At 43.2% G+C, this 15,750-nt stretch overlaps 1 protein-coding gene across 1 annotated transcript in view; it reads left to right on the top strand.

The window, feature by feature from the left end:
• Positions 1-15,750, top strand: part of LOC120025340 (sodium-coupled neutral amino acid transporter 3-like) — a 40,467-nt gene that overhangs the window by 14,968 nt on the left and 9,749 nt on the right. The window contains exons 5-13 of the mRNA XM_038969876.1: positions 183-275; positions 3,692-3,773; positions 8,850-8,932; positions 10,297-10,355; positions 10,844-10,981; positions 13,698-13,777; positions 14,189-14,289; positions 14,780-14,904; positions 15,143-15,287. Coding sequence (XP_038825804.1) covers positions 183-275; positions 3,692-3,773; positions 8,850-8,932; positions 10,297-10,355; positions 10,844-10,981; positions 13,698-13,777; positions 14,189-14,289; positions 14,780-14,904; positions 15,143-15,287 — 906 coding nt within the window. The remainder of the gene's footprint in view (positions 1-182; positions 276-3,691; positions 3,774-8,849; positions 8,933-10,296; positions 10,356-10,843; positions 10,982-13,697; positions 13,778-14,188; positions 14,290-14,779; positions 14,905-15,142; positions 15,288-15,750) is intronic.

The following is a 15,750-nucleotide window of genomic DNA, read 5'->3' as shown; positions in this document are numbered from 1 at the left end:
TCCCACAGCCTTACAGGTTGCCTCTTCTCTTTAGCATGTTTTTAATTACACTAATCACTCTGAATTCACAGCCCCCTCCCGAGTGCCCTACATTCTACTATGCTTTAATAGCAAGTCTTTTCTGCATGCTCTATGCGGCAGTACAGTACTCTATGTTAATGTGTTTGGTGACTGTGACTCAGGTATCCGGGCGTATGAGCAGCTGGGCCAAAGGGCGTTTGGAACGCCAGGCAAGATGGCCGCCGGCATCGCCATCACACTGCAAAACATCGGAGGTATGGGCTCACACAAACACACACACACACACACACACACACACACACACACACACACACACACACACACACACACACACACACACACACACACACACACACACACACACACACACACATACATACATACATACAGTTGAAGTTGGAAGTTTACATACACCTTAGCCAAATACATTGAAACTCAGTTTTTCACAATTCCTGACATTTAATCCGAGTAACAATTCCCTGTCTTAGGTCAGTTAGGATCACCACTTTATTTTAAGAATGTGAAATGTCAGAATAATAGTAGAGAGAATGATTCATTTCAACATTTATTTATTTCATCACATTCCCAGTGGGTCAGAAGTTTACATAACTTTACAATAAGTTGGGTGAATATTGGCCCATTCCTCCTGACAGAGCTGGTGGAACTGAGTCAGGTTTGTAGGCCTCCTTGCTCGCACATGCTTTTTCAGTTCTGCCCACAAATTTTCTATGGGATTGAGGTCAGGGCTTTGTGATGGCCACTCCAATACCTTGCCTTTGTTGTCCTTTTGCCACAACTTTGGAAGTATGCTTGGGGTCATTGTCCATTTGGAAGACCCATTTGCGACCAAGCTTTAACTTCCTGACTGCCATCTTGAGATGTTGCTTATATCCACATAATTTTCCATCCTCATGATGCCATCTATTTTGTGGAGTGCACCAGTCACTCCTGCAGCAAAGCACCCCCACAACATGATGCTGCCACCCCGTGCTTCATGGTTGGGATGGTGTTCTTCGGCTTGCAAGCCTCCCCCTTTTTCCTGCAAACATAACAATGGTCATTATGGCCAAACAGTTCTATTTTTGTTTCATCAGACCAGAGGATATTTCTCCAAAAAGTACGATCTTTGTCCCCTTGTGCAGTTGCAAACCGTAGTCTGGCTTTTTATGCTGGTTTTGGAGCAGTGGCTTCTTCCTTGCTGAGCGGCCTTTCAGGTTATGTCGATATAAGACACGTTTTACTGTGGATATAGATAGTTTTGTACCTGTTTCCTCCAGTATCTTCACAAGGTCCTTTGCTGTTGTTCTGGGATTGATTTGCACTTTTCGCACCAAAGTGCATTCATCTCTAGGAGACAGAACACGTCTCCTTCCTGAGCGGTATGACGGCTGCGTGGTCCCATGGTGTTTATACTTGCGTACTATTGTTTGTACAGATGAATGTGGTACCTTCAGGCGTTTGGAAATTGCTCCCAAGTATGAAACAGACTTCTGGAGGTCTACAATTTTTTTTCTGAGTTCTTAGCTGATTTCTTTTGATTTTCCCATGATGTCAAGCAAAGAAGCACTGAGTTTGAAGGTAGGCCTTGAAATACATCCACAGGTACACTATCAATTGACTCAGATGATGTCAATTAGCCTATCAGAAGCTTCTAAAGCCATGACATCGTTTTCTGGAATTTTCCAAGCTGTTTAAAGGCACAGTCAACTTAGTGTATGTAAACTTCTGACCCACTGGAATTGTGATACAGTGAATTTTAAGTGAAATAATCTGTCTGTAAAGAATTGTTGGAAAAATTACTTGTGTCATGCACAAAGTAGATGTCCTAACCGACTTGCCAGAACTAGTTTGTTAACAAGAAATTTGTGGAGTGGTTGAAAAATGAGTCTGGAATCAACTGTACACACACACACACACACACACACACACACACACACACACACACACACACACACACACACACACACACACACACACACACACACACACACACACACACACACACACACACACACACACACACACACACAGCTAGCATAGCACATGCACAGAAACACGTCATCGGGTCTAATGGTCGTGTCGCTCCGAACTGGGCATGTGCATGCCGTCAAATTAAAGGCAAAATGAAAACGTGTCAGTTTGTCACTTTCATCTAGGTTTTGCCTTTACAATTAGAGAAAATAACAGGATGAATTTTTCACTTCTCTCATTGATTTGTCAAACCCCAAACCCCGGTCTGGTCTGTCAAGTCTTCTTCGCGACGCGTTCCCGGAAGTATTGCGATGTTGCGCCTTTGGGTTTGAAAACTGTGATATGTCTTTGCCAATGGATACCCTGAGAGCAGCCTGGCTCTATGGCCAATTAGCATTGCTCCTCTCTCTTCCTAGTGCCTACATACTGTATTTTTCTGTTTTCTCTCCCTGATGTGTATATGTGGAAGGTGAGGGGATTATGAGTCTGTATGAGAGGATGCAGGCAAGACCAGGCACACAGCAAATTGGCCACTGTTGCCTAGCCTTGATTTTTCAGTATTTCTAGTGTTGATTAACTCTCTAAGAGTGAAATTAACACTCAGTGGTGTAAAAGAACCCCAGTGTTGGTGTTCATAACCAGTGTAAGTTTTACTCTGTGGAAAGTAAAACATTCCCATCATATTATTTCCCAGCATTTATTTTACTAGGCAAGTCAGTTAAGAACAAATTCTTATTTTCAATGACGGCCTAGGAACAGTGGGTTAACTGCCTTGTTCAGGGGCAGAACGACAGATTTTGTACCTTGTCAGCTCAGGGATTTGATCTTGCAATCTTTCGTTTACTAGTCCAACTCTCTAACCACTAGGCTACGCTTTCACCTGCTAGATTTGTTAAATATTATTTTTAATATCTGCTTTTTTCATGTACATTGATTTTTCTTAACTAATCCATTCAGATAGTCAGATGTATTGCTCCCGTTACTGAAATGGTTGTTCCAGTTTAAATGGTTTAGGTAGTCTCCTTTATCAATGCTCCTAACCCTGACAATCATTGTGAATGCAGGTTGCGGGTGAATAAAATGTTCAGCTGTTGGATGTCCTTACTGTGGTTGGATTCCAATAGGAATTCCACATCATTTTGCCATCCAGCATAATGTGACTTGCAGGCCTGATGTGGCCTGTAAACCAGGAGGTTCCTAACACCACTGTGTTAGGGTAAAACTTGGCTATCAAAGTAAGGCCTTATGATATACTGTATGTAATGTATTGTCATAAACAGTTGAATTTTAATAATAACATTTACCTACAGTAAGAACTCACTTGGTGAAGTCCACAGGACTGAAAAGTAATGAATTCAACAACCATGTCTCTGTCACTAACAAATGCAGTCATGCGTGGTAACTACAAGGCACACTGAGGGAAGACAAGTCATAAAGAGGACACGGCCAGCCAGCCTATAACATAAACTCCAACAGTAATATCTTCAAATGTATAAATTCTAATTTAACCAAATTGTGTGCATTCATGACTACTGGTTTCGATTACATTTTCAGCCAACTTATAAGCAAATACTTTTACTGTTACAAACCAGCCTGCTATTAGCACTGCATTAGTCAGCTAGTGGCTATCAACACTGTATACAGTGTATGTGTGTGATCCTATTACTAAAAGCTGTGTCTTTGTGTGTCCCTCCCACAGCCATGTCCAGTTACCTGTACATCGTGAAGTATGAGTTCCCTCTGGTCATCCAGGCCTTCCTGGGGGTTGACAATCCATCAGGGTGAGTAACATACTGCATGTTCTTTACTTATAACACATATTTCAAAAGTAACATACACTACATGACCGAGGGTTTTCCACTAGATGTTGGAACATTGCTGCGGGGACTTGCTTCCATTCAGCCACAAGAGCATTAGTGAGGTCAGGCACCGATGTTGGGCGATTAGGCCTGGCGCGCAGTCGGTGATCCAATTCATCCTGAAAGTCTTCGATGAGGTTGAGGTCAGGGCTCTGTGCAGGCCAGTCAAGTTCTTCCACACCGATTTTGACAAACCATTTCTGTATGGACCTTGTTTTGTGCAAAGGGGTATTGTCATGCTGAAACAGGAAAGGACCTTCCCCAAACTGTTGCCACAAAGTTGGAAGCACAGAATCGTCGAGAATGTCATTGTATGCTGTAGCGTTAAGATTTCCCTTCACTGGAACTAAGGGGCCTAGCCCGAACCCGAACCATGAAAACAGCCCCAAACCATTATTCCTCCTCCACCAAACGTTACAGTTGGCACCATGTATTCGGGCAGATAAAGTTTTCCTGGCATCCGCCAAACCCAGATTCGTCCGTCAGACTGACAGATGGTGAATCATGATTCATCACTCCAGAGAACGCATTTCCATTGCTCCGGAGTTCAATAGCAGCGAGCTTTACACCACTCCAGCCGATGCTTGGTGATCTTAGGCTTGTGTGCGGCTGCTCGGCCATGGAAATGTAGGGGGTGCGTACAGGCGGCAGAGAAGTCAGGCGCAGGAGAGCAAAAACTGATTTACAACGGCGCAGTTTAATAAACATAAAACCACCTTAAACAGAACAAATAAATCAATGGGTAAACAGAAACTCGTTACATAACGTGCACAAGCACTACAATAAACAATTCCGGACAAGGACATGGGGGGAACAGAGGGTTAAATACACAACATGTAATGATGGAATTGAAACCAGGTGTGTGGGAAGACAAAAGAAATGGAAAAGGAAAGGTGGATCGGCGATGGCTAGAAGACCGGTGATGTCGACCGCCGAACGCCGCCCGAACAAGGAGAGGGACCGACTTCGGCGGAAGTCGTGACAGGAAACCCATTTCATGAAGCTCCCGACGAACAATTATTGTGCTGACGTTGCTTCCAGAGACCGTTTGGAACTTGATAGCAAGTGGACTGAACAGACGATTTTTACGCGCTACGCGCTTCAGCACTCGGGGGTCCTTTTCTGTTAGCTTGTGTGGTATACCACCGCTGAGCCGTTGTTGTTCCTAGGCGTTTCCACTTCACAATGACAGCACTTAAAGTTGACCAGGGCAGCTCTAGCAGGGCAGAAATTTGACGAACTAACTTGTTGGAAAGGTGGCATCCAATCAACGGTGCCAGGTTGAAAGTCACTGAGCTCTTCAGTAAGGCCATTCTACTGCCAATGTTTGTCTATGGGGATTGCATGGCTGTGTGCTAAATTTTATACACCTGTCAGCAATGGGTGTGGCTGAAATAGCCAAATCCGCTAATTTGAAGGGGTGTCCACATACTTTTGTATATATAGTGTAGATTTGAAGGCCACTGTTCTGAAACAGTTCTGAATGTATTCTGCAGGCAGGGAGAGGTGACTAGCTGTGTTTTCATCCAGTTGTATGGAAGGACATTAAAGTTCAGCAGAAGGAGATATGAACCAACAGCATGTGAATTCTTCCAGTGATCCTGAGTCAGTGTTAAACCACCAAAGAAGAAGAAACCTCCTCTCAGGTTGAGCCAATCTAATTATGTGGTGCCAACTGGCACTGGGAGGCCTGCAGCCATTCGTGTCACCATGCCAAGCAGCTGGCCTGAGAACAGCTGTTTGTGAGAATGACCCTGGGAGAAGAGGGCAGCGCGGCCACGCTGATACAGACACACATCATTACACAGCCGTGCGCCACGGATGAAATGTAAACCAGAGGATAACACTATGTAGACTAGAGCAGGTGGCCTGATAGTACAGAGACAGTGGCTATTGCTCTGGAAGAGGCTGAGGAGCATGTTGCTGTTTGGTTTTTGATGCCTGCCTGGCTTGTTATGGCCAGCTGCCAGTGTTTTTATGATGCCGACTGAACTGAATGATGTCCAGGAGGTGTTTAAAAGCTACACAGAACGTCTTATCTTCTCTGTCTGAACGACATAGTGTGAGTTGTCCAGAGAACGCTCCATAGATCAATCACCACCCAAGGGGTGGTTGTGTATGTGTGTGCGCGTGCATGTGTGTGCGCGTGCATGTGTGTATGACCAGCCAGGCTATCAGATATCTGCTGTTTGCCTGGAGTGTTGATTTGTGGATTGAGGGTTTGTTTGTGTGAGTATGTTGTTGTTGATATTTGTGTCTGAATCTGCGTTGTGTTTTTGCGCATGCGCATGCGTGAGTGTGTGTTTGTGTCCTCTGTGGTTCGGAAGATCAGTCCTCTCTGCCGCTCTCTATGATGATGTGTGACCGTGTCACCGGGCCAGATGGTTGGCTGGGGTGTAGGTGGGGCAGCTCTAGTGGGCACACTGAAGGAACAATAAATGGACAACTCTCACAGGTTACAACTCTAGAATACAGATGCTGTATTTTTTTGTCATAGAGAAAACATAAGTTTAACCTCCAAAAATCTCAATCCCAAAATAGATACTAAACCCATGTTCAGCGTGGGAGGAACATTTTGTGGATTTGGTTAGTCCAGTGCATGCGGAAAGTACTCAGACCCCTTGACTTTTTCCACATTTTGTTACATTACAGCCTTATTCTAAAATGGATTCAAATGTTTTTTTCCCTCATCAATCTACACACAATACCCAATAATGACAATAACAGGTTTTTAGAGATTTTTGCAAATTTATTTTAAAAACAAAACTAAAATATCACATTTACATAACTATTCAGACCCTTCACTCAGTACTTTGTTGAAGCATCTTTGGCAGCGATTACAGCCTTGAGTCTGATGCGACAAGCTTGATACACCTGTATTTGGGGAGTTTCTCCCATTCTTCTCTGCATGCTTCTCTCAAGCTCTGTCAGTTTGAACGGGGTGCGTTGCTGCACAGCTATTTTCAGGGCTCTCCAGAGATGTTCGATCGGGTTCAAGCCTGGACTCGAGTGCTCTGGAGCAGGTTTTCATCAAGGATCTCTCTGTACTTTCCTCTGTTCATCTTTCCCTCGATCCTGACTAGTCTTCCAGTCCCTACCGCTGGAAAACATCCCCACAGCATGATACTGCCAGCACCATGATTTAACATAGGGATGGTATTGGCCAGGTGATGAGCGGTGCCTGGTTTCCTCCAGTCGTGACGCTTGGCATTCAGGCCAAAAAGTTCAATCTGGGTTTCATCAGACCAGAGAATATTTTCTCTCATGGTCTGACAGTCCTTTAGTTGCCTTTTGGCAATCTCCAAGCGGGCTGTCATGTGCCTTTTACTGAGGAGTGGCTTCTGTCTGGCCACTCTACCAGAGATGGTTGTCCGTCTGGAAGGTTCTCCCATCTCCACAGAGGAACTCTGGAGCTCTGTCAGAGTGACCATCAGGTTCTTGATAACCTCCCTGACCAAGGCCCTTCTTCCCCGATTGCTCAGTTTGGCCGGGCGTTTAAGAATGATGGAGGCCACTGTGTTCTTGGGGATCTTCAATGTTGCAGAAATGTTTTGGTACCCTTCCCCAGATCTGTGCCTCGACACAATCCTTTCTTGGAGCTCTATGGACCATTCCTTCAACCTCATGGTTTGGTTTTTGCTCTGACATGGACTGTCAACTGTGGGACCTTATAAAGGCATGTCTGTGCCTTTCCAAATCATGTCCAATCAATTGAATTTACCACAGGTGGACTCCAATCAAGTTGTAGAAGCATCTCAAGGATGATCAATGGAAACAGGATGAACCTGAGTTCAATTTAGAGTCTCATAGCAAAGGGTCTAAATACTTATGAAAATAAGGTATTTCTGTTTTTGTTTTTAATACATTTGCTAACATTTCTAAAAACCTGTTTTCGCTTTGTCATTATAGTGTATTGTGTGTAGATTGATGAAGAAAAAAAGTTATTTAATCCATTTTAGAATAAGGCTTTAAAAATATGAAAAAGTGAAGGGGTCTGAATGGGGTCTGACAGTGAAATATTTACTTATGGGTTAATTTCCAACAATGCAGAGTCAAAGATAAAAAAATAAGAAATAGTTAGTAATATTAGTAATGCAGTGGATTCAATATGTCATACATTAGCTTATTTCGCGTGTTTATCACAGTTGCTATGCACCTACACCGTGTGTGTAATAGACTATATGAGTGGTCTGTCCCAGTATGCTTAGGACATGGTGTGTCCCCACCCTAGTTACTTCCCAGACCCTGCAGCCTCAGACGGAGCCTTGACCCCATGTTCTCACCCTCCAGACCGTTCAGTGGTCACTAGAGACCTAGGGGAGGCGGAAGAAAAGAGGACTGGTGAGGAAGAACATCACTGTGGCCCACTTGGACTAGCTCACTTTGTTTTGCTGTCTCTTTCTCTGTCTCAAACGCACTCACGTATGCACGCAAACTCTCCCTTTTTCTCTCTCCCTCTCAGAAACTCTCTTGTTAATGTGGAGCATGGTAATGTGGAAGTGTGACAGATTTGACAGAGCCTGTTGTTGAGCGTGCTGTCTGTGTGCTTTTAAACAGATTGCTTGTAGAGCTCCATTTGCTGTGGTTCTTTGTAGAACGAGGAGTACCAGGCAGGCTTATTAAGAGCTTTAACACAGTGCTGTCCCTCTCATACCAGCACCACCTGGGTTAAATGTTTAATGGATCTGGAAAGACGTGTAGATGTGTGTCATTGAGGGAACACTCCCAGTTCCTCAGGGGGTAAGTCAGTCAGTTCTACTGCTGGCTGTCAAGAGGTGATGAGTTGATGGATGATGATGAGTTGATGGGATGATGGGTTCTCATCATCCCTGGCGGCTTGCTTTACTGTTGAGAATTTTTCCTCTTGTCATTGAATAAAACATAGACATTGAACATTTCCCTTACAAATAAGGACTAAAGATGTAATAAATTAGTTACATAAATCTCTCTCTTGCTCTTTCTCTCCTCCCCCTTTCTCTTCCCCATTTCTCTCTCCAGTGAGTGGTACCTGAATGGGAACTACCTGGTCATTATGGTGTCCATCAGTGTCATCCTGCCTCTGGCTTTGATGAAGCAGCTAGGTGAGTTTCTGTTAACTGTCTTAATTAAAACCTTAATAAGAGTATACTTGTTTAATGATCTATCATACTTTAAATGTTGTGTTATGTTTTGTAAGTTAAGGTTCTCCGAATGTATTTTCGTCTGGCACATGAAAAATGACAGATTTCTACTCTGATGAGATTTTCAAGAGGGAAAAAAATCCCGCTTGAACAGTCATTTCATCATTGTGTTTCCCAATAACCCTTCCAGGGAAAGAAATGATTAGAACCAGTGACCTTCCTCTGTCTCATTTTTCCTCCACCCCCCCTCCCCTTCTCTTCCACCTACTCTTTCCCAATCGCCCTCTCCTCCCCCCTCTCCTTTCTCTCTCTCTCGTGTTGTGGCAAACAATCCCCCACTGTTTTAGGATGGACTTTAGTAAATAGCCGTGTCATGTGAGATAATGTTACTGTCAGAAGTCCTATGAAAATATAAAAATACCCAGCGCAAATACCCTGACTTCAGCTCCATTTAATGATCTCTCTTGTTTAACAAAGTGAAATGGCCACAAAGCTTTCATCAAGTGAGAGTGTCTCCCTCTCTGTTGTCTCGGTATTTTTCTCCTATACGCTCTGTGAGAGAGACCCAGCTTCATGCAGGCACCGTTCACTGGGATAGCAGTTTCAAAAACAGCTCATATTCAATTACATAAGAGAGAGAGGGAGAGGAAGACAGAGTAGAGAGAGGGAGAGAGATGCAGAGAGAGGTAGAATGACAGAGAGAGAGGGAGAGGAAGACAGAGTAGAGAGGGAGAGGAAGACAGAGTAGAGAGAGGGAGAGGAAGACAGAGTAGAGAGGGAGAGGAAGACAGAGTAGAGAGAGGGAGAGGAAGACAGAGTAGAGAGGGAGAGGAAGACAGAGTAGAGAGAGGGAGAGGAAGACAGAGTAGAGAGAGGGAGAGAGATGCAGAGAGAGGGGTGGAGGGGCTGGGAGAAAAGTCTTGACCTTTTATTAAGCGTTTCTCTCCTGCAGAGAATTGAGCCGAGAGAAGAGAGAGCAAGAGAAAAAGGGAGAGAAAAAGGGAGAGAGAAAGGAAAGAGAGAGAGTCCATGCTACCGGAGCCCAGTAATGAGCTGCAGCTTTCAGTACTCCAGTCCTGTTCAGTCTAGTCCTCTAGGCACTCTAAGAACAAACACGCTTATGATCTCAAGCCCAAACACATTGTCTTGAAACAGGCGAATGTTTGTATGTGTTCCCTATAATTAGCATTGGGAGAAAATATTAAACATGATGGAAATAAGAGAGTTATTCTAACCTCCCACGCCCCATCCCCATTTGCCAGAGGATGTGAGAGTGTGATGTCTGATGTGAGTAGTTCTGATGAAGTGTCTCTGTGTTGTTTCAGGGTACTTGGGCTACACCAGTGGCTTCTCCCTCACCTGCATGGTCTTCTTCCTCATCTCGGTATGCACTGTCATACACAGCTACAGTATAGACCTCCATGTGTTGCAGTGCTCTCATAATGGTCCAAATCCTGACTAATGGATTTCCATTGACTTGAATTGATGGTTTTTGCACATGTCAAAGTTATGTGCACAGATCTCAAGTTATAAGTTATATTTTTCAAATCTGCAGTAATTGTCATGTTTTTGCATTCTTGCAGAAAAAGCAAATCAATCACTACACCCAGCTTAGTCTACTATCAGTCAGAGATCTGAGGTTCAACCTCTTTAATATTCCTCTCTCAGATTTCTGTGGACAAGTTTTGTACCCTGCAGTTTCAGACCGCGTTGGTCTGTGTCTGTGTCTGTGTGTGTGTCTGTGTCTGTGTCTGTGTCTGTGTGTGTTTGTCTGACCTAGTTTTGGTTTTGTGTACTGTGCTGTTATGTATGCAGGCCCATGTCCTTCAGACTACTCATCTCATCCAGCCAACTCCTCTTTCCTCTCTGCAGGTCATCTATAAGAAGTTCCATACCCCCTGTCCCTTTATGGACTTTGCCTTTAACAGCACAGCCAGTGTGACTGCTGTTACCAACGACACAGTTTACAACCAAGCCTGTGTTCCCAAAATGGTCAACCTCAACTCACAGGTGGGTTCCTGTACAGTCGACTCCATCAGCCCATCCTTTCCATCACAGGTATCCAAGAAAATATTTAGCATGTTGCTAATGACAATGGAAAAAACAGATTACCCACTAGCCTGTTTGCGCTATGAACAATCCCACTCTGTTGAATCACAATGTATTAATCAGACCCGTGTGCTCCAGAAAGAGTAATAGGTCTGAATAGGAGGTAATAGGAGCATCCATCATGTGAAGGTTAGGGCTCAGTCTCCCAGTATTCCCAGACTGAGATGTCAGCTCCTGTCTGACTGGAGAGTAGAACCACTCAGGGGCTCACGTCATTCTCTGGCACTGTATCACAGACTGTAACAGTTCTCTCTCTGTGGGCCAACTCTGGGGAAATGGCCCTGATGAGGAAGGCCTGGCATTTCTGAGGCTCAGTCTTTCTCATGTCTTACTATGACAATCTCTTCAGCTAGTACTCTGCAGCCACACTGTAAAAACAATCCTGTTGTTTTGACGGTACCTTGCTGGCAGCCAGTTACGTAAATTATAAATAAACTTTGGGTTAACAGTACATTACTGTAAACTTTACAGTAATGTACTGTTAAGCTAAAGTTTCGTTGGAATTTACGATAACATACTGTACATTGTTTTATGGTAACATTCACACTATTAGAAGAAAAGGTGCTGAGTAGAACCATACAGGGTTCTTTGGATGGTACTCATAGGGGAACCCTTTTTGGTGCTGGGTAGAACCCTCTATGTATGTAGGGTTCTTCAAAGAACCCCATCTATATGGTTGTACCTAGAACCCTCTATGAAGGTTTCTACCAAAAACCATTTTATCATCTAAAGATTCTTCCTAGAACCATCTATGAAGGGTTCCACCAACCTTATTAGCCTTTAAAATTACATTATAAACTATTTAATGACTTCCTAGTTAAATAAAACAAATATTTATGACAATACATTACATATATAATTTGGCCTTTGAGGGCCTAGATATACCCTAACACAGTGGTGTTAGGAATCTCCTGGTTTACAGGCCACATCATGCCTGAAAGTCACATTCTGCTGGTTGGCAAAGTGATGTGTAATTCATATTGGAATCCAGACAGATTTAGGACATTCAACAAGTCAAATTGTTAATTACCTGCAGTCTGCATTCAGACTGCCAGGGTAGGTATGATTGAACACTGAGACTACCTCAATCATCTAAACTGGAACAACCATCTCAGTAATGGGTGAAATAAATCAAATTATTAACAGAATGGATTAGTTTAGAAATCTGTATGTTATTTATCTTTGTGTAGCATAATATTAATCAACCAATCAATGTACATGCAAAAACACAGATATTCTAGTAAAACAAACAATTCTGAAAATCTCCCTGCAATAGAGCATGCTGGGATATATTATATATGGTTCTATGTAGAACCCTTCTTGCCTTTTAAAGAATTGTTCTTGCCTTCCAAAGAATCATCAAAGAACCCTTTCTTCCAAAAGCAGTTCTTAGGATGTTAAAGGTTCTAAGTAGAACCCTTTGCCTTACATAGAACCCTTGTATTCCAAAACTGTTTTTTCTGATCAAAACGGATTTTGGTAGAATCCTATCCCTCCGCAACGAACCCTTTTGGAACCCTATTGTTTAAGAGTGCAGGTAAGTTACAGTGCACTTAAATCAATCAACCTACCAAACCTACATGTACATTTTATCTCAATCAATCAATCCAACTGTCACGTTGGTATGAAGGATCGGGAGACAGACGCAGGAATGCGGAATAGTTTTTTTAAATTTAAGCCCAAATTACGGTGTGCCGTGTAAAGACGCGGGGACGAAGACCAAAGAAACATGTAACAAAACACAGGGTAGAAACCCAAAACAAAAGAGCGAGGGGTACCTCAAATAAATAACACACCTGCACAACGATTAACACACAGGATGACACCCGTAATCATCTGTGCAATCCACAAGGACATGAAAGCCCAAAACACACAGCACAGGTACTCTCACGTACCAACGGGCATTGTAACAATAATCAACCACCCAATGGAAACCAAAAGGCACACTTATACAAGTACTAATCCGTGGGAAATGGGGACAGGTGTGTGTAATGAAAGATCCGTGACACCAACTACCTCGTACACCAGTACACTGACTCGGTACCGGTACTTCTTGTATATAGCCTTGTTATTGTTCATTTATTGTGTTATTTTATTGTGTTACTGTTTTCTTTTAATCTATTTGTTAATTTTCTTACTTTTTAACTGCATTGTTGGGAAAGGGCTCGTAAGTAAGCATTTCACTGTAAAGTCTACACTTGTTGCATTCGGCGCATGTGACAAATACAATTGTATTTGATATTCATATTATGCAGTACTATTAGTAACAGTACAGTTGTAGTCTTGCGTAGTCAGTCATAAACTGGGGAATTAGCGGTAGATTATTGACTAGTGTATACAAACCCATAATCAGCATACCCTAAAGATGCATGAGATTTCCCAAGTCGCCCTGGGTAGTTAGACCAGTCTCTCCTGCTGATATACTTATGGCCCAGGCATCCCTAAGCAGGCTAAACGTTGGTCAGTAGCCAGGTCCAAGTTAATCACAGGAAATAATTTGCTCTGTGTGATGTGTGCTTCAAGGCCCTAATGGCCAGTAAAACACTAGGTTGGTGGTAAGAGGGTTGGGGCTGGCGCCACTGTATCCATGGTGACTTCACAGTCAATTTTTTTCCAGACTGCCTACACCATCCCCATCCTGGCGTTTGCCTTTGTCTGCCACCCTGAGGTCCTGCCCATCTACACCGAGCTCAAAAAGTAGGTGCACCACTTTCCCAGGATGCAACATTGTTGCTGTTTACTATCGGACCCTTTAATTCAGTTCAGTCATCCTGCAGATAGGAAAATCATTATGTCAACTTTGTGCTTGGCTACTCATATGCCAGTGTCATATAGCAAGCACACTGCTTTGCATTCTCAGTAATGTGTAAATACGCATGGCTAGCCTGGTGATAATCTGAATAATCATCCTACTTTAGATCAATCTGACATGTGTTCAGCCACAATATAATATTCCTTTGTAAGAGTCTTGGATCTTATGTAACCCCCAAACAAATCAGAAATGCCCTAAAGCTCAAACTGGCCTTTTTTGTGGGCATATTGGTGTGTGGGTGTGGTGTGTGTGTAAGCGTGTGTGACATCACATCATCCAATATTCTCTGATTTCAGCCCCACCAAGCAAAGGATGCAGCATGTGTCCAACATCTCCATTGTAGTCATGTACACCATGTACTTCCTGGCTGCTCTGTTTGGATACCTGACCTTCTATGGTGAGGCCCACTCACCTCCATGTCATTATAATGCTCCCCCAGGCCCATTTTACATGAGCTTCAGGCTAGTTCAGTTCGCTAACACAAAGCCACTTCTCACGTTTGCCATTCATTTGCATGGACAAAGCTCCTTTAGGCTTCAGAGGCTGTTTTTAAAGTGGCAGAGAATCATTATGAAGTAACTGCTCCTCCTGGTGGCCGTAGCTCATATCAGACCAATTTGTAATATGCCAGTGATTCTACTCTATGACATTGTTATAAGCACAATCATAGCAGTATATTACTGTAGTATATTTCAATATAAGGCTCCGAGCACAAAGATGAGCAGCATGTAACATGTAAGCCAGACTTTCTTTTGCCTTCTGATGGAAAAACATTGATGTGATGATGATATGTTGCATATAATTTGTAATACATTTTCTGCTCTTTCTGGAGTTGGTGGTTATTGCTGCTACTCTAAGCCCTCCTCCTGTGTGTCTGCCCCCTATAGGTGAGGTGGAGTCAGAGCTGCTGCACACCTACAGCCGTTTGGACCCGTACGACACCCTGATCCTCTGTGTCCGTCTGGCCGTGCTCACCGCTGTCACACTCACCGTCCCCATAGTGCTCTTCCCTGTGAGTATTACCTCTTATCACACACACTGTGTCTGGCTCAATGAAACTGTGTATGTCTAGAGTAAAGATATATACTATGTATACTTAACATGTATGTCACTGTCACTTTGGACAAAGGGATCTGTTAAAACAGCATATTACTATATTAAAGCAGTGGGTTTCTGCTCTTTGATGAAAGTGTGGGTCTGTGAATAAGAATAGTGTTGTAACTGTGCTTTTCTCCCCGTGGTCTTCTCAGGTAAGGAGAGCCATCCAGCAGTTGTTTTTCCCCAACAAGACATTCTACTGGCCCCGCCACATTGCCATTGCTGTCACCCTGCTCACCCTCATCAACATGCTGGTCATCTTTGCCCCTAACATCCTGGGCATCTTCGGCATCATTGGTAGGAATTCATAAAATGCACATCTCTAGAATGTATGTCCCCAGACACAAGGCTGCCTGGAATTATCCCTCATTGAACAGAGAAGGGCACACCTGCCTGTAAGTAAAAGCTTAGGAATTTAGGTGATTTGATAAAAATTCTTACGTTTGGTACTAAGGATTTGTGGTTTAATGAGGTGAGACATTGACTAATATAACATATTATGTGTCATTTAAATTTGGGCCAAAATGCTAAACAATTAGTAATTAAACATCATGAATACACTTTTAATTCAAACCTTTATGTAATAAAGCAGTCTAACTTTCTGCACTGTCATTGTGACTTTGCTAAGAGTTAATATCATTGTACAGACAGATGGAGGTCTAGTTGCCCTCGGTTACCTTACAATAAACTGGGGGGTCCTCGCATAGTGATGATCATAGCCTCTTACATTTCACCCTACGTCACGTTCATTGAAAGGATC

Source organism: Salvelinus namaycush, chromosome 2 (genome assembly GCF_016432855.1).
Source record: "Salvelinus namaycush isolate Seneca chromosome 2, SaNama_1.0, whole genome shotgun sequence".
Taxonomy (NCBI): Eukaryota; Metazoa; Chordata; class Actinopteri; order Salmoniformes; family Salmonidae; genus Salvelinus; species Salvelinus namaycush.
This window is presented reverse-complemented; position numbering and strand designations above follow the sequence as displayed.